At 49.7% G+C, this 26,119-nt stretch overlaps 9 protein-coding genes across 9 annotated transcripts, besides 1 other annotated feature; 3 read left to right on the plus strand and 6 right to left on the minus strand.

The window, feature by feature from the left end:
- Positions 1–26,119: part of a sequence feature (contig 1.6 484..266891(-1)) that runs on past both edges of the window.
- Positions 86–1,883, minus strand: ANIA_00329 (polyubiquitin-binding protein UFD1; the record flags this gene model as incomplete). The annotated part of the gene is made up of 5 exons (XM_652841.1): positions 86–136; positions 203–327; positions 678–728; positions 866–1,622; positions 1,686–1,883. The coding sequence occupies 5 exons, from the start codon at positions 1,881–1,883 to the stop codon at positions 86–88; spliced, it is 1,182 nt and encodes a 393-aa protein (XP_657933.1).
- Positions 2,346–3,692, plus strand: ANIA_00328 (GYF domain-containing protein; the record flags this gene model as incomplete). The annotated part of the gene is made up of 1 exon (XM_652840.1): positions 2,346–3,692. One exon carries the CDS (start codon positions 2,346–2,348, stop codon positions 3,690–3,692), a length of 1,347 nt encoding a protein of 448 aa, XP_657932.1.
- On the minus strand, positions 3,715–5,536 carry rvb2 (RuvB family ATP-dependent DNA helicase reptin). The gene is made up of 3 exons (XM_652839.2): positions 5,474–5,536; positions 4,971–5,417; positions 3,715–4,922 (listed from the first exon to the last, which is right to left on the minus strand). Exons 1-3 carry the CDS (start codon positions 5,480–5,482, stop codon positions 3,972–3,974), a joined length of 1,407 nt encoding a protein of 468 aa, XP_657931.2. The 5' UTR covers positions 5,483–5,536; the 3' UTR covers positions 3,715–3,971.
- On the plus strand, positions 5,707–7,923 carry ANIA_00326 (uncharacterized protein; the record flags this gene model as incomplete). Its single annotated transcript, XM_050610977.1, has 2 exons — positions 5,707–5,852; positions 5,915–7,923. Exon 2 carries the CDS (start codon positions 5,944–5,946, stop codon positions 7,921–7,923), a length of 1,980 nt encoding a protein of 659 aa, XP_050469254.1. The 5' UTR covers positions 5,707–5,852; positions 5,915–5,943.
- Positions 7,716–9,630, minus strand: ANIA_00325 (putative alpha/beta hydrolase). Its single transcript, XM_050610978.1, has 6 exons — positions 9,426–9,630; positions 9,337–9,376; positions 9,122–9,246; positions 8,815–9,010; positions 8,444–8,747; positions 7,716–8,358 (listed from the first exon to the last, which is right to left on the minus strand). Exons 1-6 carry the CDS (start codon positions 9,614–9,616, stop codon positions 8,327–8,329), a joined length of 888 nt encoding a protein of 295 aa, XP_050469255.1. The 5' UTR covers positions 9,617–9,630; the 3' UTR covers positions 7,716–8,326.
- Positions 10,136–11,897, minus strand: ANIA_00324 (uncharacterized protein). Its single transcript, XM_652836.2, has 4 exons — positions 11,794–11,897; positions 11,467–11,642; positions 10,787–11,397; positions 10,136–10,608 (listed from the first exon to the last, which is right to left on the minus strand). The coding sequence occupies exons 2-3, from the start codon at positions 11,510–11,512 to the stop codon at positions 10,793–10,795; spliced, it is 651 nt and encodes a 216-aa protein (XP_657928.1). The 5' UTR covers positions 11,513–11,642; positions 11,794–11,897; the 3' UTR covers positions 10,136–10,608; positions 10,787–10,792.
- Positions 14,518–15,578, plus strand: ANIA_00323 (TMEM53 family protein; the record flags this gene model as incomplete). Its single annotated transcript, XM_652835.2, has 1 exon — positions 14,518–15,578. Exon 1 carries the CDS (start codon positions 14,721–14,723, stop codon positions 15,576–15,578), a length of 858 nt encoding a protein of 285 aa, XP_657927.1. The 5' UTR covers positions 14,518–14,720.
- Positions 15,907–16,983, minus strand: ANIA_00322 (uncharacterized protein; the record flags this gene model as incomplete). Its single annotated transcript, XM_652834.1, has 2 exons — positions 15,907–16,835; positions 16,917–16,983. The coding sequence occupies 2 exons, from the start codon at positions 16,981–16,983 to the stop codon at positions 15,907–15,909; spliced, it is 996 nt and encodes a 331-aa protein (XP_657926.1).
- On the minus strand, positions 17,247–21,027 carry ANIA_00321 (DNA-directed RNA polymerase III core subunit RET1; the record flags this gene model as incomplete). Its single annotated transcript, XM_652833.2, has 3 exons — positions 17,247–20,058; positions 20,112–20,920; positions 20,971–21,027. 3 exons carry the CDS (start codon positions 21,025–21,027, stop codon positions 17,247–17,249), a joined length of 3,678 nt encoding a protein of 1,225 aa, XP_657925.2.

Below are 26,119 nucleotides of genomic sequence, written 5' to 3' on the forward strand. Positions count from 1 at the left end.
GACAGACTTCGTTCAACCAATGATATCCTCAACGGTATAGCCGCATGTGCGATGTATCATAGACGAGGTAATGTCGTATTAGTGTTCAAGATCTTTTCTTGTAGTATCGAACGAAAGGAAGACGTGCGAATATCAGCTGTGAAAGAATCGTTTATATCGTATTCCAGCGCCGCGTCAAGATACCTCCTTCGCACTTCCTTACCTTCTGTGATAAGCTCATAGAAGTGTCCATGGCCCATCGTGTTAGCTGGAACCCACTCGCTGTGATCGGTGGTGCAGCGATAGGAGTGAGCTGCTGTTTCGAGGTTGTAGGCTGAAAGTCGATAACTAGAGATGATTTCAGGATCAGCTATCAGTAAATCAGAGAAGTAAATGTTTGACATCTGAGTTTACTTTGTTGGTCCCTGGCGACTTTGGACTACGCTCGAAGCTCCCGCTACACCGTAGCTTCAACATCATTGTGAATGTAGGCAAAGAGGACAAGAAAAGTGGGTTTCCGTACCTAAAGCCGGGATAGGCGCAAGCCTTTGTGAAGCCTGATGCAGAGCAAGGTGAATTATTTTGTCGAGGGCGAGAGGTTTGGCAGCGGTGTGGTCAAAATGGAGGCATGAGGGAAAGAGAGTCGTAATCAACCATAGACTAGCTAATATCTACGGAAGACGCGACAGGTTACCTACAGTCGCGGTCTGGACTGTATTCAAAACGGCAGGACCGGCCCGCAATGGCTTCTTTAAGATGAATACAATGCACTCGTTATAGGCACACCGCCCTGACCTGAACACAGAAGCCGTAATGCATGTCCATACACCATGTAAAGTGCGAATTAATCTATTTGCTCAAGTAGGCGTAGACGAACCCTCTATACCTTTCTTTTTTCCTCGGAGAGATTGACCGGTTCCCTGGAAACGAGGCTTCTCCGGCTCAACTACGTTTCCGCCCTCGTCTCGTTTCGGCACAGGTTTTATGGCATAGCCAAAGAACAGCTGATTAGGTGGTAGGCGTAGTGGCTGTGGGCCATTCGTTCTTTTAACGGGAGGGGGGTGACTGGGGTTTGTTGCTCCCGGCGTGGGAGTTGACGCCGTTGGCGTTGGGGTTTTGCTGCCTTTCTTGGCATTCAGCCGGTGGCCGCCGGACAGGAAGTTCGAGGAAACTGCCCGTGCACCTGCAGCAGCATCAGTAGACTCTGGTGCTATGGCTGCATAGTTGATCGACTGGGCCATGGTGCCGTGTGGGTGGAGGAGCCCGCCAGCCGGCAGTCTTCCGCTCACTACGCTCCCTGGTGTGCTAGTGCCACTCGGGCGCTGTGGCTCCTCGTATCCAACCGGTGGCGCAAAATCGACTTCAAGATCGGTCTCGAGAACAGATATAGCGTTTGTGTCATTCGCAGGCTTCGTTTCCAGCACAGCCATTTCATACACCTGATCATTGTAGGCGAATGTGAAGACATCATCTTTTGTAAGGCAAGAGAAATTTCGAAAGGCATTTTCTAGAACCGCCTTTGGGTCGCTGATGTCGAGGAAAGAGGTTGACTGGGCTTGAAGTTTAATGAAGCGGCCGGGGGGGAGGTCTGTCGATTTGATCTGTACTAGGTCGCCGGGCTCGAGCAGGAGTGTTTGCATCAACTATGGTGTAGCTCGTTAGCAAAAGTGATATACAAGGCAAGCTATCAATCCACCATGACTTACCCAGTACGGTAGGTAGATCTTCCCCTCTTCGGCAATAAACTCCAGCACACCAGCGTGGGACATCTTCTCTTTTGCACCATTGTGTAGCTCGAATAGCATGGGATATGTGATATGTAGTCGAGTTAACTTGTCCAGAGCACTGGGAGGCATAATGACTTTGCCGCCGTGATTCACGTTCTCTCTTTCAGGACCGGGCATCATGGCCACGGGATAACAGCGGTAGTATTCATCAAAGCGGCGTGTCGCTCCATGCCGGATCATTCCTTCCATGGGATCATCCTCCCAGTAGCTACCTCGAAACTGTTCAAGTCAGCAGATACCCAAGAAGCGAGGTAAACACTGTCAAGAGAGGCTGCACGCACCATGGCGGGTTGTAGGTTGTTCAATCCCGATCTTCTATTAGGCAAGCAAAGAGCCCGTCTTTGAGAAAGGCTGAGCAAGGAACAGATCTCGACTCAAATCTCAGCTTTCAAGTAAGAAGCTGGGAGTTGCGGAAGTGAGGCCGGAGTTTCTTTGATCGCCCGCAGTGACGCAAAGGCTCCACAACGATTTTCCGACCCGACCCCAGACAAGTCGCATCCAGGAGCTGCCTAAATCTCAAACTTTGTCGCAACAGCTATGATATTCTAAGAACTGACTGTTGATTGGAGTCAACAAAACATGTCGACATCACTTCCGCGGCCGAAACGGGCCGGTGAAGACTTTACGCGCACCCATTATCAGGAAGATCTCGACGACTCCGGTGCCTCCAAAAAACCGCGATTTGACCTGCGAAATCCGTCCACTCTTGCTCCAGACGCGCTCGAAGATGACGCAGTACTGGACGCAGACGAAATAGGACGGCGCGGGCAACAAGTTCGGCGAAAAGCCGTCAACCTAGATGGCTACGAATCAGACAGTGACAACGAAGGCTTCGACGCGCGATCCTCTAAAAAGGCACGCCAAAATGAAGCAAAACAAGAAGCAGACGATGACGACATGTTCGCCGAGCTGCAGGAGGACTTTGGCGCCGAGAACATTGACGGCGACGCAGCGCTACGAAAGAATAAGAAAAATGTGCGGTTTCTACGAGACGACGAGATTGAAGGTCAGGTTGCGTCGTCCAAGAGCGGGCGAACATTACGCGTGGATCTGAGCCAGGGTGGTAACGATGTTAATATTGACGAAGATGATGAGAGCGAGAGCGACGTTGCCGAGGAAGACCGTGCGAGGGTTGACAGCGGCATGGACGAAGAACTAGGCGCTGGGGCAAAGAAAAAGCATGCGCCATTATTGGATGCGTTCAATATGCGTGCTGAGCAAGAAGAGGGCCGATTTGATGAGCAAGGGAATTATATCCGGAAAGCCGCAGATCCTGATGCCATACACGATTCATGGCTGGAGGGAGTGTCAAAGAGGGATATCCGGCTTGCCAGAGAGGCGGCTGAGAAGCGAGAGGCTGCACGGAAAGAAAAGGACCGTTTGAATGATAGCGTGCTGACGTCTGATGCCCTCAGAACGCTCATCACTCAGCTGCAACGCGGGGAGACTGCATTGGATGCACTGGCGAGGATAGGGAAGGGTGCTCCTAAAAAACCAAAATGGCAAGCAAAACGGAACAAAAACCGGAAGGGTGATCAAGATACAGAAATGGCGGAGGAAGATCCTAAAGAGGTGATGAGGAAGCAGGCAATTGAGGCTGTCACAGGCGCAGCCGACATCCTGATGGCCAGAGGGCAAGCCGAGATCTACGATACTGAACGAGAGATGCTCACCCGGCAATATCGTCAGGAGACCGGGGAGGAGTGGGTAGATCCCCCTCAGAATACAGATACAGCAACCGGAGATACCGACCGGGTAATGTGGGAGTACCGTTGGTCTGATGCCCGCGATGGTGGCGTTGTACATGGGCCCTACGATGGTCCCACGATGGAGTCATGGAAGGGCGCAGGATACTTTGGGGAAGGGGTCGAATTCAGGAAAGTCGGAGACACTGGAGAGTGGGATAGTAATGCCAGCTTTGTATGAGATTTATAGAGTAGCAATAAGATACCAATTCGAAAGCATAAATCTTTTCGTTATAAACCTAAATTGAACCGTAACATCAAAATACCCATATTGAGCCGCAAACGCAAACAAGCGCCAGGATTATCGTACATAATCAGTCGACGTGCGCGAAAAGCATCGCAACCCGATGACAGCCTTTTAGATATAACCACCCTTTATGCCCTCCAAAATGGACATGCTGTCTTCAGATACTCCGTCCATTGAACACCGAAAGGATCTAAATGCGATTGCAAAAGATGTTCACGAAATCTCCATGGCGTCCCCATTGGAAGCCGTGAAGTTCACGTTTCCTTGATCGCCAATGAAACGCTGTTCGTACTGATTGACGAACTTGACGCTACGAGCAGGGTCGTAGAACAATCGGTAGCTCCGCTGGACGTCATCAACACTGACCTCTTTGGCTTTCCGCTTTTGACTGAGGAGATGTGATGTGGTGATGATGTTGCTGGCGTATCTCAGGTTGGATTCTTGGCCGATCTTCGTCAAAAGGGCCAGGGCGTCTGGAGATAAATCGATCTCTTCCTCTTGAGCGCGGATCGCCAGGATCTGCCTAATCTCGTCGGCCGAGTAGTGTTGTGTGCTGACAATGACCACGCGGTCAAGGAAGTCAAGGGGCAAGCCGTGTGGGGAGTTGTATGTCGTTCCCCGAATCCGCGAGTGGCCACGGTTGCTTGCCATGATCACAATCGGAGCAAGCTCCGCCTCCAAGGCCCGGTTGATGTAGGAGTAACATTCAATGTCGAGCATGTGCACCTCATCAATGAATAAGACACCAGGAATAATCTCTGCCTTACCCTCCTCCTTCCACTCTGCAACTTTAACATTGATCTGATCTCTAACTTCACTCCTAATCTCCCCAGTGTCACCAGAGAAGAGCGCCAAGAAGCCCTGCGAACGCGAGTTGATGACATCAATCTCATGCAAGCTCACTGTGTGTACAATCTCCTTCCGGACCTGAAGCTCTCCCTCGGGGCATTGGACGAATTTGACGTCGGCGCCCATAGCATCGTAATCGCGAGATCGGGCATAGGAGCGCCCCAGCTTGGTTATCTTGCCAGACGACTTATCGATCGAGATGATGTCTCCAGCCATAACCCTTTCTTTTGTCATCGAATCGATCATCTTCGTTCCCATGTCGTAAATTGTCTCCATGTCGGTGGTTTTTATGGTGAGCTTCCCTTGTTTGTTGCCCTGGAACGAGTCAGTACAGTCTTAACGCCTTTCCCTCAAGTGACTTACCCCAGTAACGCTCCGATCAATTTGAATCTCTACCACTTCACCCTCAATAATCTCGCTCTCTTCCTTGATTCGCACACCGATGGATTTTCGGAAAGCTTGTGTCAGGGCCTCCGTTTTTGACATTTCCATGGAGAAAATTTCGGAGGCAGCCAACATGGTGAACGGAACATCGGGCCCAAGCGACTGTGCCATACCCATCGCAATAGCCGTTTTACCTGTGCTGGGCGGGCCTGCAATTAGGACAGCCCGTCCAGCAATTTTGCCTTCTTTGACCATCTGGAGGATAACTGCAGCTGCCTTTCGAGCCTTCTCCTGGCCAACAAGACCCTGAGAAGCCGGTCTCGGTTGCAACGAGTCAACATCTACGCCGAGCCCCCGAATGTGTGAGTGAGCAGCGATGAGGTTCAGACCCCGGAGTTCCTTGGACTCCGCGACGGTAGAAATTGGCTATCTCAGGAATGAGCAATGAAGAATGATAAGACACACTATAGAGACAAACTCACCGCAGCCATGATTAAACGTCGCAAGTAAAAACAGCCACTATCAGTTAAGTGTCTCAGGGAATTGGATTTCGTATCTGATCGCAAGTCCTTGATTGTTTCCGCACCGCAATAGCTGCACAAGCTGATAGGCTCACCGCCTGGCAGAACCCGCTCGCCAGACGCGTCAAGCCGTATCAACAATCAATGAATTAGAGTCGGCGTGAAACCTTTTTTTGATACATCACCTCACTTCCATTTAATTTCGCTTCGTTTAAGTGCTTCAGCCACTTTCTAATCTATCAACCCAATTTTCTCTCAAATCGCCGTGATTCTTCTCGAGAATTTTTCATGAGAAGTTCCTTGGTCATCTCAGAGATGCAATTCCCACATGAAGTGGGAAGTGAGTTCAGCAGAAACCCGCATTGAGAGAGATCACGTACTGACTCTTGCTCTTACTCCTAGATTAAAAGGCTATTCTCCTACGGTCTGATATGAACCTCGATTCCTCCGTTTCGCGATCACGCGACCCGCGCCGTCGGCCTCCCATAAACACTAACCTGAGTCAAAATGAAGTGGCCCAGCAACGACCTCCTTCAGGCCCCTGGAATCACTCATCTCCAGAAGCACAGCATGATGTATCTGACGACCGGTTTATCCGCAGCATTTCCAACTTCATCGAGACGGCCGTCAAAACACGAACAAAAGTAGCCGAAAGGGAACATCTATCGAAAAGGACAGCAGAAACCAAGGACTTGCTGAATAAGGCGAGCTCCCACGCAGGGTTTCCCTCGACTGTAGAGTTCTACCAGCACACCAAGGATGGCGAAGACAAAGCTCTACATAGTCTCAACAGTGAGATCAAGGGTCATGAAACCGAGCTTCAGGAATTGGAGAGCGTTCTCAGAGACCAATGGGCGGCCTCTGCAAATTCCAGAACCTCCACGTCCGATGACAGGGTACGACAACTGGAGCAATCCCTGAAACTAGCCAATGATAAAATTTCTGGTTTGCGTGGCGATATTGCAGGATTAATCGAACGTAACAAGTCATTGGATGCCGAACTGAAAAATCTCCAGACTTTGCTAGGCGCTCAGGAAAAGTCATTTGGGACGTTCACGCACTCGTTGGGCCTATTAAAGAATGAGACGGTCCAGTTCTCATCCCGGCTCAAGCAGATCGAGGAGAAATCATCAATACAGCCAGATGGTGGGATCACACCTGATACGAAAAAGCTTTTAGATGATCTTTCCAATCAGCACAGGATTCTGGAGCAGCGAACAGCAGGATTGGGTGAGAAGGATACATCAATTCAATCCCTCAAGGAAAAGGCAAAACTTTTGAACGCGAGAATGGATGAGCTGATTGAGATTCAGCGCGCTAAAGATGAGTTTTATTTTGCAGAAATGGACACTCTCAAGCAGGATCTTAATAAGAGATTGAGCGAGTTTCAACAGACCCAAGAACGGCTCACGGAAAGCGTTAAGGAGGCGATGCTGCGCGTTCCTAGGGAACGGCTCGATTCCAAAGTTGATGGCTTGTTCGAGTCCGTACGGAGATTGGGGGCCGACTTGGAGCCTATGAAGGTGGCTTTGCTATCGCTGGAGTCAAGGTATAATAACTTGACAACAGAGCCGATAGTGCAGCACATGGTCAGGGCAATGCACGAGATGTATCCCTCTGTAGACCAGCTTTGGAAAGAATTGACGGTACACAAGCAGTCCTTGGATCAGACGCTGCCGTCACTGGCACGTAAGATCGAACAGTTGGAAACCCAGGGGAAGACATCTGTCATAACACAAGATGAGCTGAAGTCCATCAGGGCCCAACAAGAGGATTTGAAACGATTGATTGGTGGTTTTGTAGAGCGACATCAATGGCCCAGTCAGGAAGAATTTCGGCTGATGCAGGCACGACTTGAGTTCCTTGCAGAAAAACAGAACAACACTGATAGTGCCTTTTTGCAAAAGCAGACAGCGGACCAGGAGACTTTGCAAGAAGTTAAGCGTCAGGGCACGTCGCTAAGTGATCGGCTGAAGGTTCTGAGTGATGTCATCGAAAGACTGGACGAGGATTATAACCTAACAAAGGAGAACAACCAAGGGGACATGCACTCTTTGCAGCTGCGTATGACATCAATCGAGCAGAGTGCAAAAGTAACTTATGAGAACACGAAGAAGGAGCTCAATAGGATCAAGAAAGTCGTGCAACTTCCTGAACAGCCCTCCCAAGTCGACTCATTATACTGTGACTCCCCCTCGGGGCAGCTTCCTCCGGCCTTGAGACCAGACCTGTTACACGCCGACCGTTCTCAGGGCATGAAGATCAAACGTCTTCGTTCAGAGTCGGACGAAGACACCTCACAGCCAACATCAAACTCCCCGGCTCCCCGCTCCCCTGGCTTGAACGGCACCCAGAAAGACTCTCCAGATGTATCTCGTCGGAAGAGAAAGAAAACTACAAGAAGCCGATAGAATCAGAACCCCATGATCCAACTGTGGTGGATCTCTTCAACGACTACGCCGACATGGAGATTTTTCCACCGCTTTTCTCTTTCTTTGCTGCATTTATTCTATTCTCGAATACCCTTACTACCTGCTGTGTCTCTTGAATCTTGGGCGGCGCAATGAACTGAATCTAAGCATTGGCGTTATCTGGTGTTGAAGGCCATGGTCTTTTACTGCAGCTTTATTTTCTACGTGGGCGCTTACCGAAGTTAACTTTTCTTCATACCCTTCATTTCGGCTTGGAAGGCGTGGTTTCTATGGAGTCGTCTATGTATTTCTATGTATGAGTATAACCCAAATGGAACAAGAACATATGAAGATGGAATCTGATCAACAATTGCACCCATTGCTTCACTTCCAGCTTCTACCTCTAATCTATCTCTTGCAAGAAGTCGACCACAGCTACAAACAATCAGTCAGTTTTTCGACTTTTAAAAGCACAATAAACTGAGTAGGGAGGTAGATAGGGCAAGGAGTAGGTACATACCCTTCCTAAACGCCTCTGGATTCTCCGAGATAAGCCAATGCCCGGCCTCGACATCCGCAATTTTCGAATTCGGGAAAAAGGCTTTGATAATTGGGAACGTATCCTCAGAGACATAGGGACTCTTTGTACCCCTAATAACAAGCGTAGGCCCCTTATACTGCACAGACCCAGGCTGCGAGAATGGGAAATCACCCATTGCTCTGAGTGACGCACCTAGCGTCGAAAGAGGGACGCGGAACTTCATCGTCTGGTTCTCTGGAGAGCGTATGAGGTTTGTGAGGAGGAATTGGCGAATAGGGAGGGCCTAACACAATTAGTAACTTTCGGCTTCGCATTCACATATGGATGAACCGTTAGGATGGAGAGGATACTTCTTCATATTCCTGCAGGATTTTGTCCGCGTCAGACTGCTTCGTTACATTCGCGGACTCAACATGCTGCATGCCCTTAATGTACTTGTCAAAATCGGTGCGAAGAGGCGCGTTCACGGGTGCGTTGTCGACAGGGACAAGAGCTGAGACGAGCTCGGGGGCGTTGAGGGCAACGGTCATGGCAGCTTTCGCGCCCCTTTTCATAAGACCAAGTAAGTATGAGTTGTAAGGTAGCAATCTTCTAGAACAACCGCGTCCAAGCCCTAGAGAAAAGAACACAAATAAGCTAGGGAAGAAGTAGACATACATAGAATGACCGATAAGAACACATTTGCTCAAGTCATGCTTGTGGATGAACTCGGCCACATCATCCGCCATGACAGGGTAGTTGTGCTCGGTATCATGGAAAGAGTTGCCGTGGTTACGGAGGTCCTATTCGAGCAGCTCAGTCACCATTGAGAGCCATAACCGCACGAGCTTTAAACCCCACGACATGCTGAACCGGGCTGGGATGGAACCAACCACTATATACACCTCACGCTTCAGATCACGTGCGATAGCCCTAATAGCTCGTCAGAAATATGTTCAGTCTGAGCTGGACGTGAACGTACCGGCTAATGCTCCTGTTGTTCTGCTTTGAGCCGAAAAGGCCGTGCAGGAAGACGATAGGATTGCGCCTAGGGTGAGCCTTTTCCGGTCCGTAGACTTGAAAAGAGAGATCAGACCGAAGATGTCTTGAAGAGGTAGAGAAGCAGCGGATGCTGGAGGCGCTCCGAAGGGCTATCCGTGATGATAAGAGCATTGTGTAAATGCGTTGGATAATCAAGTTACTGAGTCTATAGATCGAAAAGAAGATGAATTGATTATGACGCGGGAAATCTCCACGGCGATGCGTTTGCACGTGACTACGCGGTCTTAAAACTACACGGCACTCTTTAATCGTCGAAGTTGATCAATGACTACTTATCTTGAGAATGATGATGGTCCTGGCTGAATATAGGAAGCGAAAGTAGGATGGTGTTCAGCGGGCTGTGCTGAGCACTAGCATCATTCAGATACATCGTCGCCATGGCCAAGGCTGTTTCCGCTCATTGTCCATCGTGCCTTGTATATTCGCCGTCGGGAATCATCTCAAATCCCGTGGTAGAAGTATGGTACCTACCACAAGCATATCGTGAGACTTGTTGGCTCCTGCTCAAACATCAAAATCAGTTCCGTTATGTCCGCTAGTAACTCGCTGGGCCAATGGGCGGATAGAATCAGCCACTCAGTTCTGTATGGTTATGGTTAAAAAAAAAATGGACCGAGGTGGTATGTAATTGTGATTCTTTCCAGCCAACGTCTTCTATCTCTTCTGTCACAGACCATAGCAAGCCTAATCACAAAATGTTCGAGGCAAACTGCCCTGTGGCAGTTTAGCCTTTCCGCGCGATACTGCTATCACTTAGAAAGGGGTGGCGACCTCTGATACGCTGGCTAGGAGGTGCTTTACTCCAAATAACCTATGCTTCTCACTATCATTCCGCTTGGAAGTTGCACTCCTCAATGCAGCGATACAGGATAACCCGGCGCGGTGCACCTTTCCACGATCCGGGTCGTCAAGAGGTCAAATCTGCAGCAAATTGTGGCATCCGCTCAGGGGGCGATGATAAACGGTAGTTCTATCGGGCGCAGCTATGGGAGTGTCGCGGTCATTAGAGGGGTATTGGGGTAATTGTCGTTCAAGATCACGAAAGAAAGCTGGGTATTCAGGCCGGTTGCACAATTAGCGCTTCCACTTATGCTGTTCGTGTCCTGCGGTTTTCACCAGTCAGTTTAGCTACAACACAGCAGAAGAAAAAAACAAACAGTAGCGGCGATATAATGAAATACAGAGGATGACAATAGAAAGAAACAGCGGTGGGCGAGCTAGATAAGCCTAGCTCTATCGTTTAACCAGACGCATAGAAAAAATCTCTCGGCAAGAACATACACAGAATCAGGCGAATATCTCATCTTTATATTTGTCCCTGTAGGCAGCGGCAATCTGCTCCATTCCTGGCGAATCCGGCACGACATCAAAGGAGTTGAGACTCTGGGTGCGGAGGTGCTCTCGATTCAGAGGGCCGCCTTTCCTGTCACGCATGCACTTCAGCATGGCAAGAAGATCGCTCATATCCACCTCAACTTTCCGATCTCGGCCCGGCGCGAACATCCATCTGATTTTGCGCTTCAAAGCCCACTTAATCGGGGCAGCTAAAATGACGAGATGATCGCCTCTGAACAGGGTGATATTCTGCTTGAGAGCCTTCCGGAACAAATGTATCCTTGTCTCTTTGGTGACATAGAGTGCCATGTCCTCGTTCGCCCACTGTTCGCTAATTTGAAGCCTTTTCGATACCCGGAAAATTGCCTGCTCCAGGGGCCCTTTTATGTCTTCGTCTGTTGCCCATTCTGGATCCAGCAGGTAGTTAAGGTCTTTTGTCGTTTCTCTGTTCTTGAGATAATTAACAGCGAGGAATCCGCCGGCGGTGATCAATTTGATGGGCGCAAAGGCAACGATAAAGTCAAATTTCCCCAATTCCTCGTCGAGAGCCTGAAGAGCTGTAGACCGTCAGACACAGGGACGTGGGCCAGTGTAGACCATGTCGCTCAAGCTAACCATAGACTTACCTCCCTGCAGAGCATCCGCATCCAGAGGCTGCTCGAGCTCAGGCATTGTAGCAGCTCAGAGCACGTTCTCGCCGGCTGCTCAGCGACGCAGTAGCGTTCAAGGCAGAAGGGAACGGACACGGATCAAGAGGGGCGGCAGTGGGCTCCAAAAACCGAAGAGAGATGGAACGGTGGGCCTGGCGAGCAAACGGGAGTCAGTGAGAGTGGTGAGAGGGACAAAGGTACGCAGAGAATCAATAGTCTGGCTTGGTTGTTTGTGAAGGTCCCAAGGTACCCCGCATTTCAGTGCACGCTTGGCTGGAAGATTCTCTCACCCCACCACCTTACCATTTCGACTAAGATCATACCAACCTATCTCTAGCAATAACGACTTGCCAGCTGCGGCAATGAGCCCTGGTAAACCAGTCCTTTCCGGTTCTAGGTTCGTTATTTGACCACCTTTGTCTCAGGAAGCAGGTTCCGCGAGCTCGCAGTGTCCGGGCCGTACCTTTCGACGCTAAGCAAACCAGTCTCCGAAGTGAAAGTCGAGAACGGTCGGACGCTATTCTTCGCTCCCACAATACGGAATCCAAGCGATCCATTCCGAACCGTCCAGACTTAATACAACGCCTATTCTCCGAGCCGCCCGCTCGGGCCTTTGCTCGTATAGCCCAATGGGTGCGTCTCGTCAGCTTTATCCGCGAAAGCAGTTGGCGACGACTGCCAGCTAGCGACTGCAGCCGCTTGAGGCTTGCAGGCTTGCAGTTGGCAGTTGCAGCTTGTTAAGACATACTATTTGGACCTGGTGGGGGTCGTGGGGACGCCGCACATGGTTCCGCACATTATCCATCCAAGGGGTGCGCGATGCACTGTGCTCCGTCAATCTCGAATGGTCTGGACTCCGAGACAGACTCGCAACAGCCGGTCTCTCAACAAGAGCCTCACCGGCGCGACCGCCGAACAGCTCAGCCTCTGAGGTTCGGCCACTTCGGGTCCGAATGCAGATCATCCACTAGTGCGTGACACAATCTGCTTAATAAGCAAGACATACATTAGGCGCGTTTTAAGGGGGAGCTAATGTATCACTATTTATGCTGCGCTCTGCCTGGTTCCAGTTGCCGAACTCGCCCGCCATGGGTCCGTATTTTTCCAATCGATTGGCTGCTGGAGTGCTATCAGGTACAACTATTCTTATGTAGACGTCTTGGGAGTTCTCTGGAAACTCTATTTCATAGCCTGTCCATACCCTATCAGGGCCCATGTCCAAGCTTTGTGAAGTCCATCTCTTTGCGAAAATCAAGCGTATATATACAGATGTCAGTCTATCAATGAGGTACGTAAAGTGACCATTCTACCTCCGAAAATACCTACTCAGGTAGATCTTACTCCATGAGGTTCTTCGACAAGAATGAGTCTGATAAAAGCGGTACAGAACGGATATGATTGACATGAAAGCAACTGCCAGCCGAGAAGTATTCAGCTGAATCTCTGGAGGGTAAATATTCCGGTCTTCGCACTGAAATATCTCTATTTGAATTCAGCCGCGATACTGCCCATGTGCCAGCGTCTCGGCACCCTTCTTATCAATACCTCTATGCCGCTTGACGTAAAGTGGCTGGGTAATTCTGTGTATAGCTGCATGTATATGGCCCCAATAGTGGGAAAATACAGCGCTAAGTAGCCACAACGCGCAGTTGAGTCGCTAGGCGGAGGAGAGAAAAAGAAATGTTATGCGTTAATGAACAATTTGCGCATACAAGTGACTGGGACTGCAATGAGCTCTTTTAGGAAATAATGAAGAAATCCGCCGCTTCGAATGCGGTCCCATGGTCTTGTGGTGCTTGGTGAGTGGAGATCGCGTAGTGCATTCGAAGTTGGTTGTAGAGCGCCAGATAGGCAGGGCAGTAGATGGATGAAGGATACCAAGGGGCCAGTGTATCATATCGGGTTCTCAAGCATAATGCTTGAATTTCTGAAATTTTCGCCAGTTATTCAGAATGAATGGATCATCCCGGAACCCTGCCCCTCTCCGGATGGTGTGCATGCCAAATGGGGGATTTAGTGTGGTCGTGATGTCGATACCCTGCGGTCTTTCTACTACCAGCAAAACGAGGTTGCGAAGAAAGAAACCGGAATCGGTTCCAGCGTTGCTGGAAGGCAAGGCCCCGACCACTCTCATTACAGTCAAGCAATTCGCCAGGAAGATGGCAAAGCATTTTGCGAATTGATCTGGATTCCCTATCTTCAATCTCCGTCTGGTTTATACCTGGGCACTCCATGTAGCCCGTCCCCTGAGAGGTAGCTGCGTCGCATCAGTTGGAATCGCCGATTCGATTTCAGTGAAGTAGTCCAGCCGATTCCGCGTAAATAGCGTGGGTCATCGTCCGCTTACTTCTTCTGCTCTTGGTGTCCAGCTTGCTAGCTTAGTGTTGGTGGTTAGTTAGGTCGAACCTTGACAATGGAACGAAGCTCATCTTGCCTATTTCCTGGCTGACGGACACTGTCCCATTGCCAGATTCGGGAGATTAGGCAGCCGAAGAATCCCAATACACACCAGGTACGATATCTCCCTTGATCTGCTTCCATAGCGATCGAATTGCGTTGGGGTTTTAGTTAACAGATGTCCAACAGCAGTTAATGAGAGATTGTTTCATGTCCCACGGCCGTCGAGCTCTCTCGCCCAGCAAAATGGGATTGTACAAGTCCCTGTAGTTTTATAGGGAGAAAGCTCAGAGTGTCGGAGGGAGGTGAAGGGTGAGAGATGGCGCCTTGATTTCTGTTCAGAAATTGTGCGACTCGTACCGAGGCAGATTGCTGAGGCAGTCAGTCCATCTTCAGTCCATTCAGACGAAGCTGTGCCTCCAGGCATCTGCGGCTCCTAGTGTAGGAACAGGCCCAAGATGCTACTTACTGAGTGGACAAAAGCATGATTTTGTAAGATCATTTGTACACAGATGTGATTCATAACGGAATTGCCTACAGCACGTGAGGGCGCAAACTGAAGGCGCACCTGAGAGAGCTTGCGGACCTCGGAGCGGTTATTTCCTCTTCACCACCTTTCGTTCTTTATAACCATCCCACCCTGGTCACTCTTTACTCATAGTCTAATTGACTCTAGCTTTAGCAGTTGCTTATTTTATTCTTAAAGGAGAGTTTGGCCCTGTAGACGAGATCCCAATTCGCGTCTGCTACTCCAAATCTCCAGCCTATTCGTCGCTCACACAGCCTCGCTATCTGACATCCTCGGTCTTTGTGCACTGTGCCCGTCTTTCAACATGACGGCGTCTCCCAATGGAACAGACTACTTGGCATCATACACCAAGCTTTCCTCCTGCATCTATGTTCATGAACCAGACCACTCAGCCGACGACGTTGGCGACTATCCCCGGACAATCGTCATTGCATTCTGGATGAACGCCTTCTCCAGATCGCTAGCCAAATATATTGTTGGATACCGACAGCTGGCTCCTCGAGCCAGAATCATCTTTATTCGAACGTCCTCTGCAGAATTTATTCTGCGTCCCACAAAGCGGGCCCAGTATGCTCGTCTTGCACCTGCTGTTGAAGACCTGCTAGCTCTTCCTGCCGACAGCCCTGTGCTTATCCACATGTTCTCAAATGGAGGTGTATTTGCCATAACACACCTTCTCGAAGCCTATCAACAAGCCACAGGGCATCCGCTCCGCATCTCGTCCACAATCATTGATAGTGCACCCGGAACAGCTACACTTACCGCCAGTTTCAAGGCGTTTTCTTTTGTGCTTCCCAGGACATGGATTCTCCGCCTTTTAGGCAAAGTTGTCTTATACGCCTATTTAGCTTCCATGTTTGCGCTTGGAAAGGCGGTTGGGAAATTGTTTGGCGTTCGAGATGCTGTTAGCGTCGCGCGACAAGCCATCAATGACGGCAGGATATTGCGCGGATCCGGCACGGCTGGTCTTCCGAGACGGTGTTATATCTACTCGGATGCTGATGAGCTTGTTGACTGGAAAGACGTCGAGAGACATGCCTCTGATGCAGAATCAATGGGCTTCGTAGTCCAGCGGGAAAAATACACAGGATCTGAACATGTAGCGCATATGAGAGCTGACCCAGAGCGCTACTGGAATACGGTGAAGCTATATCTTAAATGATCCTCATCATAAACGACTCTTCCTGGTTCGAGTAGGCCTATGCATTGGGCGGAGTCGTTCTCTAATGAAGACCGATTTTATGCTTCTTGGATGCTTTCTGGATAACCCCTCTGTGAGAGGCTATGGCTTTCTATATCCGATTCGTTCTTCCCCAACTAGCTACAGCTCTGGAATCTGCAGCGTTAGATGAAAGTAGTATGGTACGATATAATCACTCGAAACTTCTGCAAGGAATTTGAGGGGCAGCCAATGGCCACTCAGCGCAACTATACATATCTTCGGATACACCTAAGAAAGATATGCTTGTTTTCAGTATTCATCTACCACTCTACCTCCCCTTCAGCTTCTCCATAACCGGCCCTTCTTCAGCCACATTCGGCACTATTTTCGCTACCCCATCCAGCAACCCTCCCTCACGTTGATTAATCTCACAGTACCTCCCTTCCCAACTATATATCAGCTCCCCACTGCGCCTACTATCATTACACAGCATAACAACACTCTTCGCCACATCCTCAGGCTTCTGGACATGCACACCGAGACCCCTAAGAATACCGCTGGAAACAATCCCCGTCGCTGTCCATGAGGGCGCAATGGCGTTCAATCTAACCCGTCTTGGGCTCTTTCCATCATGGCCGGAGTTAGGCTGCTCTTGCTGTAAGTCGCTGAATAAACCGCGCAGAATACCAAGAACACCGTGCTTCGCAACTGTGTAATCTCCTGCACTGAAATTCTGGAACGAGGATGCTGAGGCGCTGATTGTTATGCATGGCGAGGGTTCGGTCTCCGCTCCTCCTCTTCCACCGTAGGCAGTTTGACGAAGGTAGTAAACACCCAGACGCACTGTGTATATAACCCCAATAAGATTCACATCCAGGACTTTCAGATCTGGTGGGGCTAGTAGCTGTTCTCCCCCGTCCTTATCTTCAAAAGTCTCCTCTAAGAAGTTACTCAGCGGTCCAATCCCCGCATTCGCGAAGACGTGGTCTATGACGCCGAATCGTTCCACCCCGCGGATGAAGAGATTGCGGATACTCGTCCAATCTGAGACGTCCGTTTGGACAAACATGAGATTTTCTGACACATCCACCTGATGTGGTGGTGAGGTTGATGCGGCTCCCGTACAGGATTGTTCGTCTCGCTGGTCTAGGCTTTGTAGAAAGACCGCTGGTAGGGGGTAGAGATCGCCGGCTATGACTTTTGCGCCATGGTGCAGGCAGAGGTGGGCGGTTGCTTTGCCGATGCCAGAGGAGCTTCCTGTGAATGGGTAATGTTATATTGATGCTAGCAGTGTATATGTATAGATAAAATAGCTAGGGTGCAGAGGTATATACGCACCAGTTATGAGGACGACTTTGTCCTTGATCGAGGTGAGGTACTCGAGTGGGATTTGAAATTCAGTCATTTTCGGCGTGGCCACATTGCTTATTGAGAATGGCAGTTAGGGGAGTGAGTTATTGGAAGGATGTTGATGGGTTATTGAGAGTGTGTGTTCTTGTATGGGCCGAGGGCTCGAAATGCGGGGATATGAGGAGATATTTGCTGTTTGCCGAAGAGGCACGTACATGTATCTCACAGATTCTAACCATTCGCTATGCATATATATACATTAGAGTACCAACGCCAATGTGCAAGCACTTTTCATAACCTGCAGCCAGACAATGTCCATCATCGCCCCTTGGTCTCGGGGAACTCGTCTTCGAGCTTTAGTCTAGCCGTGACATTCATACTCATCAGCTCCTGAATAAGGAGCTTAGCCGCATAAGGAATGACCATCTTCACAACACTCCTGGATGACTTGCAGCGCTGGCACCAGTTCAGGTAGCCCATGAACCCGCACTGCTCGCAGACATCAACCTCGTGGCGATCAGACGATATCATCAACCGTTCCAAAAGCAGCTGACTGGTACCGTAAGCGATTAAACAATCACGCTCCATCTCTCCGAGACGCAGACCTCCATCCCGAGAACGACCTTCTGTTGGCTGGCGGGTGAGTGTGGCGCGGGGCCCGCGCGCACGCGAATGCATCTTGTCTTGAACCATATGCTTCAGCTTCTGGTAGTAGATAGGTCCCGTGAAGACGTAGAAAGGGAGAGCTTCGCCTGTGATGCCAGAGGTAAGATAGTCCTTGCCACCGTAGCTGAAGCCCTTGTCAATGAGGGTCTGGGTCATTTGTTCGACAGGGGTGCCGCTAAAGCATGTTCCATAGCCGTGCTGGCCGGAAAGAACACCGGCTTTACCTGCAACAAGTTCAAGCATTTTTCCGACTGTCATACGAGAGGGGAAACCGTGGGGGTTCATGATGATGTCTGGGTTGATACCCTGGTCCGTGAAAGGCATGTCGGCTTGGTCAACAATAATACCTGTAACACCCTTTTGCCCGTGACGCGAAGAGAACTTGTCGCCGACTTCGGGCCGCCGTGTTTGGCGTGTGAGTACTTTGATGATTTGATTCTCGTTTTCAGTAGCGGAAATCATGACTTTGTCAATGTAGGCAGGATCGGGAAGCTTGTAGGTCATCGGAGTGGGGTTGTAGCTGATCGGTCGCCCTGCATCAGAGCCTGGCATTCCTGAGGACATTGACTGATCTGGTGTAGACTTATTGATGTAAACCTCTCCAGCATTGACTTGTTCTCCAACGGCTGCCAGACCATCGCTCTCTAAGAGAGCGTGTTTCCTTATGGGCGCATCGTTCTCATAAGTGGGAGGGCTCAGGATGTCCTTCGTGCCGTTGGAATAACTTTTCATGTTTGTGACATACTTGCGGAACACCTGGCAGCGACCGAAGCCACGGTCAACTGAGCCCTTGTTCAAGACTAGGGCATCCTCAATATCGTAACCAGAGTAACTCATGACGGCAACAGTGGCGTTTTGGCCGGCAGGTAGCTGATCGTATTTGGTCAATTCAATCGTGCGCGACTTAACCATGGGTTTCTGTGGGTAAACCATCAGGTAAAGAATGGAATCAATACGCAGGAACTGGTTCGACGCGATAGCCCCAATCGCTTGTTTACCCATAGCACATTGGTAAGTATTACGCGGGGACTGGTTGTGGTGAGGATAAGGAATCAGACCGGCGACAGCACCGAGAATTGTGAAAGGTTCGATTTCCATATGAGTAGTCGTGTCCGTTATATCCTTCTCGTATATGGCGATTAACGAATCGTTCTCCTCGTTGACATCCACATATTCAACTAGGCCTTGGGCTAGGAAATCATCGAACTGCATCGTTCCATCACGGAGCTTGCGGAGATGATGTTTCTTGACGCGCGACTTGCCATCTTCGACGATAATGAGTGGCCGGCAGATACGTCCATCATCAGTTGCAACGTGCACAGCACGCTGATGATGATTAATGTAGATGCTGACAAACTCGGAGATCCTGCCCATTCGTCGCAGTCGCCGGAACGCATTCAAGAAGTACTTCGGGCGACGGGTTAGCGCCATTGGCGTACCGTTAATCGAGATAGTATAACTGCCAGGTGCATAGATCTCCTTTCCACCTACGGTCTGGATGTCTTCTGCACCAAGCATGAATATAAGGTTTTTGATTGGACCTTCTTCATCATTGGTCGTAATGTGTGTCATAAGAGCCAGATTTTTCACGAGACCACAGGCTTCACCTTCCGGAGTGTCTGCTAGGCAGATCATTCCAAATTGCGAAGGTTGCAGAGCACGCGGACCGCTGACCTTTCTCGTCTTCTCAAACTGACTGCTAATACGTGTCATCATTCCAAGAGCAGCGATATAGCTTAAACGGCTTAGCACGTGGGTGACGCCAGCACGTTCCATGCGGAAACGCTTCAGGCTCCAATTACCCGTCGAAATTGCTCGGTTCATTCCCTGTGTGATATGATTGCTGTGCATACCAATAACACTCCAGGCATCGAACGCCTCAACTCGATTGCGCTTGTTTAGGACCTTATCAATGTTCATTTTAATATCAAAGCAGAACTTCTTGAAGAGATCTTCAAAGAGCAAGGCTAATAGCTGTCCGGCCAACTCTAGTCTCTTATTCCCAAGGTAATCACGGTCGTCGACCAGCGCCGCGTCATTCTTCGCCATGAGCACACGGCGGGCCATGTTAGCAACGTAAATGGCCTTAGGCCGGAAGTTCATGTCTTTGACTTCAATGTGGGAAATGATGACGGACGCAATAGCCTCGACGGCCTCTTGAACGTGTGTCCGGCGGTAAGACATCTGCTTTCGATTGATCTTGATCCGAGAACCAATCCAATCAAGTGCTTGCTGCTGCGTAAATACGCCAACCTTGATAGCTTCCTCAAAGTTAATAGCGAAGTCCTCCTGGTAGACCTTGTCGACGCCAGCAACCAGGAGCATCATTTCCTTGTCGGTATGGATGCCCATGGCTTTGAGAAGGATAACGATGGGAATATCTTCGCTGAGCACGTTGTGTTTGACGTATAACCTGTCCTTCTTTAAAATAATATAACTCTTAGACTTGCGCTCATTGGATGAACTACAAGCATTCTTAGTAAGATGCCAAACCCCACTGAAGCCTCGGACTCTTACCTTGTGACCGATGCCTGAACTATCTCCTTTTTCGGATCCGTCTCGACGATGATTCTGTTCTTGCTCAACTGTTCCTGAACGAGAATCACCTTCTCCGTTCCATTGACGATGAAATAACCACCAGGATCAAGCGGGCACTCATTGAGCACCGTCATCTGCGCCGGAGTCTTGTTGCCCAGCACACATTTTGAACTGCGCAGCATGACCGGCATCCTACCAATAGATACACCTTTCCTCCTAACCCTTTGACGGCCACGGATGTATTCAAAGTCCACCTGAATCGGTGCGGCATACGTCGTATCGCGCAGTCGGCACTCGTGCGGTGTCACGGTTGATTCCTCAAATTCGGTACGGACATCCTGAGGCTCGTCTGCTCGGCGAGGGAAACCAAGGTAGATATCAGTAAACTTTATGTAGAAGTTATGGTCGACGTCGCTACGAATCGTGTTGCTCGACTCGACGATTTTCTTTAGCTGCACTTCAACGAGGTAGTTGTATGAATCAATGTGCTGTTTCACCAAGCCCTTGACCTTCAAGAAGGCAGGCAACAAGTTCCATTTATCCTTGGCAGTGCTGATAGGATCGGTCAGAGACTTATTGTAGTAGAACGGTTCTAGGAGCGCGTCAAAGGGATCGCGGTGGCGGTATGGGTATTTCGGCTCGGGCACTGGCTCCGTCTCCGCGTCGGCAACATTGTCCTTTTCGCCTTGCGTTGGATGTTCTGAAGTCGTTGCTTCTTTTGCCTCCTTGGCTTGGGCAGCACGTTTTCGTCGTGCGGTCTCTGTTGTCGACTTGGTAGAACCCGTAGTCTGTGGCAGGTCTTAGCAGAAAGAGCGCCCAAGAATTTGTGGAGTCATACCTCTGATTGCACAGCTCGCGCGCTGGCCGGAGCCACAGCTCTCTTCCGGGGTGGCATACCTATGAGCAGAGGCAGTTGGCCGTAATGCTAAAAAAGCAGTGCTTCTCAAAGATAGCCCAGGGGTTAGTGGAAGTTCATGGCAGACGAGATAGAAGACCACAATTTCTTTCTTATCGGCGAGGGGAAAAGATCTAAAAATTGCGGATGAGTTTCCTCTTTGAGGCATAGAGGTGATTATGTAATGATAGTTAGCTAACTAACTTATCCATAACTAGGTTAAGCGCTTCATGCAAGGCTTGATGACAAATAGACCATCCGCAATGCATAAATCTTGAGTGTAACCCATCTAGAGAGTAGAACTTCTGGAGCTCATAACTTCATTCTTTTCCTGTTGAATCAAGCAGCTGTTTCATATTTCGCCGAGGATTCCAGCTAAATATCATGTCAAGCACTGTTACTTCTTACCGCAAGCTAACTTCCAGGAAGTATCCGACACTTAGCGATATTTCATCTCCAAGGATGGAAAAAGCAATTATATTCCAGACATCCGGATGCTCTCTGGTGTCCCCCTGGCGATGGGCCGGGCAGCCTTAATGAAGGACCAAGAGCTCGTCGATCTGGATTTGAACGCGTCTTCAATCTCATCCAAGGACCTGCCCTTGGTCTCAGGCATAAAGATAGCACAAACCACAGCCGTGATCAACGAACAACCGCCGAAGAGAAAGTAAGCCCCAAAACTACTCTTATCCAGCAGAATCGGGGTTGTAAGAGCAACCAGAAAATTCGTCGCCCAGTTGCTCCCGTGCGCCAGACTCGTTGCTGAGGCGCGGGTTCTTTGTGGTTGGATCTCGGCCGCATAAATCTTGATCCCAACTGCCCAGCTGAGTGAGAATATCACGGCGAAGATATAGATGGAAACTATGACAACCCAGCGGCCAGCACCGGCTGAGCTGTGCACCGCATTTCCCGCATAGAGAGCGCCCATTAAGAACATGGTTAGGCTGATTACGACACCACCGTAAATGACGCTGTGGCGGCGGCCCCATTTATCCGCCCAAATTAAGGCTGGGATAGTCACTGCAAAAATGACAAGAGCCGAAACACCGGACGCGAAGAAGCTGGCATCTGCGGATGCGAGCCCTGCTTGCTCGAAGAGCAAAGGAGCATACTGAGAAGATTTAATTAGCTGTTGATCAAGTTCCTTGGAAAAGCCAACTTACGTAAAGGACACCATCTATCCCGCTGAGCTGCTGCATTGCCATCAAAAATACAGCCAGCGCAGTACGAGACCGAACGTCTTTCGAGAAGATGTCGAAAAGCTTGTGTCTTATGGATTTATCTTCGACTTGGGGAGTGGCCACAGTAAGATCCATACTCGAGACGTTGGTCACGGCCACTTCTTGAGAAACTGGACCCTGGATGACGGACCCTCTGGCTTGTTCTATCTCGCTTTTCTCGCGCTCTGCATGGCTAACACCCAGCAAATCCCAGACGACGTTGGCCTCCTCTCTACGGCCGTGGATAGTGAGCCACCTCGGAGAAGGCACAAGCCACAAGAATGCCGCTGCGGAAAACAGTAATGAGAGACAAGCAAGAATGAGGAACGGTGTTCGCCACGACATTGAGGACTGAATTCGGGCAGTTCCATAGCAGGTGAAGAATCCTACTACCAGGCCCAGAGTTATCAGCAACTGAGGGCCAGTCGTCAAAGCTCCTCTGACGCCTGGAGGAGAAATCTCGCAGATATACCTATCCGCAGTCAGAAAGGGGTCTGGCATTCAACATGACGGCTTCAACATACACAACCAATGTGCCCAAATACAACCCCTCACCCATTCCCTCAATGCAGCGCCCGAGGACAAACATCGAGACGTGGACAGCTCCGGCCTCCAGGGCTGCGCCGAGCCCGAAGATCAGAGTCCCGATACTAATGCCTTGCGGGCGGCCAAACTTGTCCGCAAGGTAACCAGCAAAGAACGAGGAGATAGCTGCCGGGATGAGGATTGAAGACACTAATAGACCGTGTACTGTTGCGGATCGATTGCCGAATTCTTCTACGAAGCTGTCCATGGTCGTCACAGGGCCTATAATTCCGGTATCCATGCTGCCGGAGCACATAATTTAGCCGTAGACGACGAGGCTTCGCGGGACTTGACCTTACCCAAAAAGTAGCCCCCCGCACGAGCAAAGGATGCTTGCGATAACATATCGAGGCGGTTTGAGAAGATGCTCCATCTTTTCAAAGCCCTGAAAAGTACCTTCAGTCTTGGAGTCTCAATCACCAAGTATCCTGAGAGGCCAGCTTGTCTTCAGAAATTCCGGTCAAAGTAACGCAGCCTCACGTTGAAAAGATGAGTGGGAAAGACTTTATATCTCAACTCTAAGCTCTCAACTCAGACCGTCTTGCTCGTAGTACAACAGTAGCAACGTTCGTAGTTCACTCTCACCCCCACCTAGATTAGAAATTCCGATTTTCGATCGATCCAGACACTCTGAGCTGGCCAAAGTTTCTTCATAAGGCTTAATATCGAGTCATGTCAGCCAGCGATTGTTCCTCTCAACGCCAAACTCCTCTCGAGATGTCGGGATGCTACCCCGTGCCTAGCTAGGAAGTTCTAACCCCCCGCGCGTCATTACATCCCCAATCGTCAACAGGTTAGGCAGCCAGCCTGCAGTATCCGCGGCTAAAATCATTTTTAGGCCGAAGCCGCAGGATGAGCTCCCCGGCCACTGATAGGGTGGCGAAATTGGAGTAAACTGTCAGTGACTCACGGACCATATTCGTAGGCTTCCCGTAGTCAGCGCCATAGACGATCTCGATCTCTTCTTATACCGTCGCCGAGCTGGTAATTTATTGCCGAGCGGGTTCTTGAGTATATTAATACGTCAATGAGCATAACCCCAAGGCGAGGAAATGTTACTTGATTATTCCAAGAAGGGTCTGAATGTGCTGCCTAATAACCAATTGTGAGTACAATGCCTATGCCGTTACGGGCTCGTTGACGGCGAGAGTTTTAGCTGTATGCAAGATAAATTCGAGCTCTTGAAACGAATCTCAGATTAAACAATAGACATAAACCCTCAAGCGAAGTGCGTTGCTTGTTCGTAGATGTATATGAACTTGCACCCAAGTCCCCTTGAATGCAATGCTTGAAGGTCACACGGCCCCGGCTGCTCCCGCTATCGCCAGCTATAGAGATGCAGGTAGAATGACGTCGACCATATTCTTCAGGTAGTGTCTAGGTGCCGCAAATAAGGAAGACATGCTGGATGACCGAGCACCAGCCTGGGCAAGGCTTGGTTAGGAAGTAATAGACCAACCTTGAAAAGATTCTCAGCACACCTTCAAGAACAATCCCGCCCTACTTCTATCAAGAACTGCTGCTGTTTTACTATACTGTCGGAGGCTCCTTTCAGCTTACGTTACCAACGACCTTAGCGACAGTACATGGAGCGGAGGCACACTCTCTCCATGTTTATCGAACATATAGATATCCCATTGGGTCAAAGCTCGTGGGTACCTAGGTCATGCGTCATATCAGCGTGGTTTGAGATTATACACTGCAGCTACCACCCCAAGGTACCTAGATATGTGTATTTAACGCCCAAAAACTATTGCACCTCCTTCCTGCCTATTCTGCACGTTCGCTGTTTTAGAGGCTGAGCCGAATGAGTCAGGCATAGTCTCTATAGCCGCTCAAGGCACGCTTCTCGTTCTCGTGCTAGTTCTAGTAGGAATCTGCAGATAGTGTTTCTGCCGCACTATTATACGCTTTTCTTGTTCCTGCTCTAAATACACCATCCCCCTAATTAGCTTTTATAAGGCTTTTCTGTCCCACGTTGTCAGTTCTAGGCTCTTTTTGGCTTTCTGAATATAATACTTGTCAATCACTCAGCGTGATAAGGTTCTAGGATACGGTGCTACTTGCAATGGCCAGTGGTGTTGTATACTATATTAGTTGCTTTGGGACTCGCTTTGCATCTGACCTTGGATGCTTTAGTCATTGCCTCAATCAAGTTCTGTGTGAGGTTGCTCTTGCTTGCATATCTCTGTTCCGAGAAGCCTTCGCATCTAACCTCTTTCGCTTTTTTGTAGCTTGGCGAATCAATTCGGAACGATGAAAATCAATTACCATGGCTTAACATGGCTCGCCCAAACTCAGTGTTCCACAGATTATTTTCTGGTCGAAGGTCTCCGTGCGATACTCCGAGGGAATGAATCTAGTGCACTGACCTTGCAACCTCACGTGCAACCATTGTATCACGTTCCAATTCATATATAGGCTCACCACCCCAAGCCATGATAAGCATGTGACGAATCTTGCCAGCTCCATGTACGTTATAGAACTTTGCTAAATTGACCTTCCCGAGGGAAACTGAGACTGCTGATCCTTGGGCTTGCCATAGGAAACGGTATACCTCCGCCTCTCTTTGAGACCACGTCCCATAAATCAGACGTCGTTCCCTTGCCGACCACTGTAGCCATACGCCGTGCAGGTAACCTTAAATGGCGCTTCAGTTGCGCCACAAACCCCCATTGGTGTACAGTCCTGGTCGATGTTTTCATCTAGTTGCTGTTTGAGTTCTTCAATCAACATATCAGCGTTGATGAGGTGTCGGTTGCTGTTCCCTCCCTGCCGGTGCAGCATGACGTTTGGGCAGTTAACATCTAGCTGGTGACTCTGTTGCAGGCCAATTAGAAATCGCTGGGTGCAGAACTGAGCAGTGTGCTGTTGGCCCTGGCCACGGCTTTGAGTATGTAGAGTTTCTAACTTGCGTGCTGAATTTTGGACGCATGAAGGCGATGAAGTAGCTTGACTAAAGCCACGCTTCCTTCCTCTAGCGGCTGGGTCTGCATCAGGGTGCGGTGAACAATCACTTGGTGTGGTGTTAGGCAGCGCACATCTAGCTTGAGACTGTTTGCGTGTTTGGCGGGTGCTGGCGGACGGCGGAGCAAAAGAGGATGACGGTAGATACAGTGGGTCGTATAATCTCTGGATGTTATTTCTGACGACGCCACTTCTGAGGATGTATCTTCCGAGTCCAGCGGCCCTGTCGCAGTTCCGATATAAAGATCTCGGAGAATATTTCATCAAAGCTCGACTTCCAGATGGGCTGATTATGGATTGCTTTATTCCGCCTCTCCTGA

Source organism: Aspergillus nidulans, chromosome VIII (assembly GCF_000011425.1).
Source record: "Aspergillus nidulans FGSC A4 chromosome VIII".
Lineage (NCBI taxonomy): Eukaryota > Fungi > Ascomycota > Eurotiomycetes > Eurotiales > Aspergillaceae > Aspergillus > Aspergillus nidulans.

What these genes read in the sequence shown, in the direction of transcription:
- ANIA_00325 (XM_050610978.1), bottom strand. Translation starts at nt 9,616, where the DNA reads ATGCTCTTATCATCACGGATAGCCCTTCGGAGCGCCTCCAGCATCCGC. An exon ending in AGCGTGAGGTGTATATAGTG is followed by an intron (nt 9,247 to 9,336) that starts GTTGGTTCCATC and finishes CTGCTCGAATAG; the next exon opens with GACCTCCGTAACCACGGCAA. An exon ending in TCCAGAGGCGTTTAGGAAGG is followed by an intron (nt 8,359 to 8,443) that starts GTATGTACCTAC and finishes GATTGTTTGTAG; the next exon opens with CTGTGGTCGACTTCTTGCAA.
- rvb2 (XM_652839.2), bottom strand. An exon ending in TTGATCGGAGCGTTACTGGG is followed by an intron (nt 4,923 to 4,970) that starts GTAAGTCACTTG and finishes GACTCGTTCCAG; the next exon opens with GGCAACAAACAAGGGAAGCT.
- ANIA_00324 (XM_652836.2), bottom strand. Translation starts at nt 11,512, where the DNA reads ATGCCTGAGCTCGAGCAGCCTCTGGATGCGGATGCTCTGCAGGGAG. An exon ending in TGCGGATGCTCTGCAGGGAG is followed by an intron (nt 11,398 to 11,466) that starts GTAAGTCTATGG and finishes GACGGTCTACAG; the next exon opens with CTCTTCAGGCTCTCGACGAG.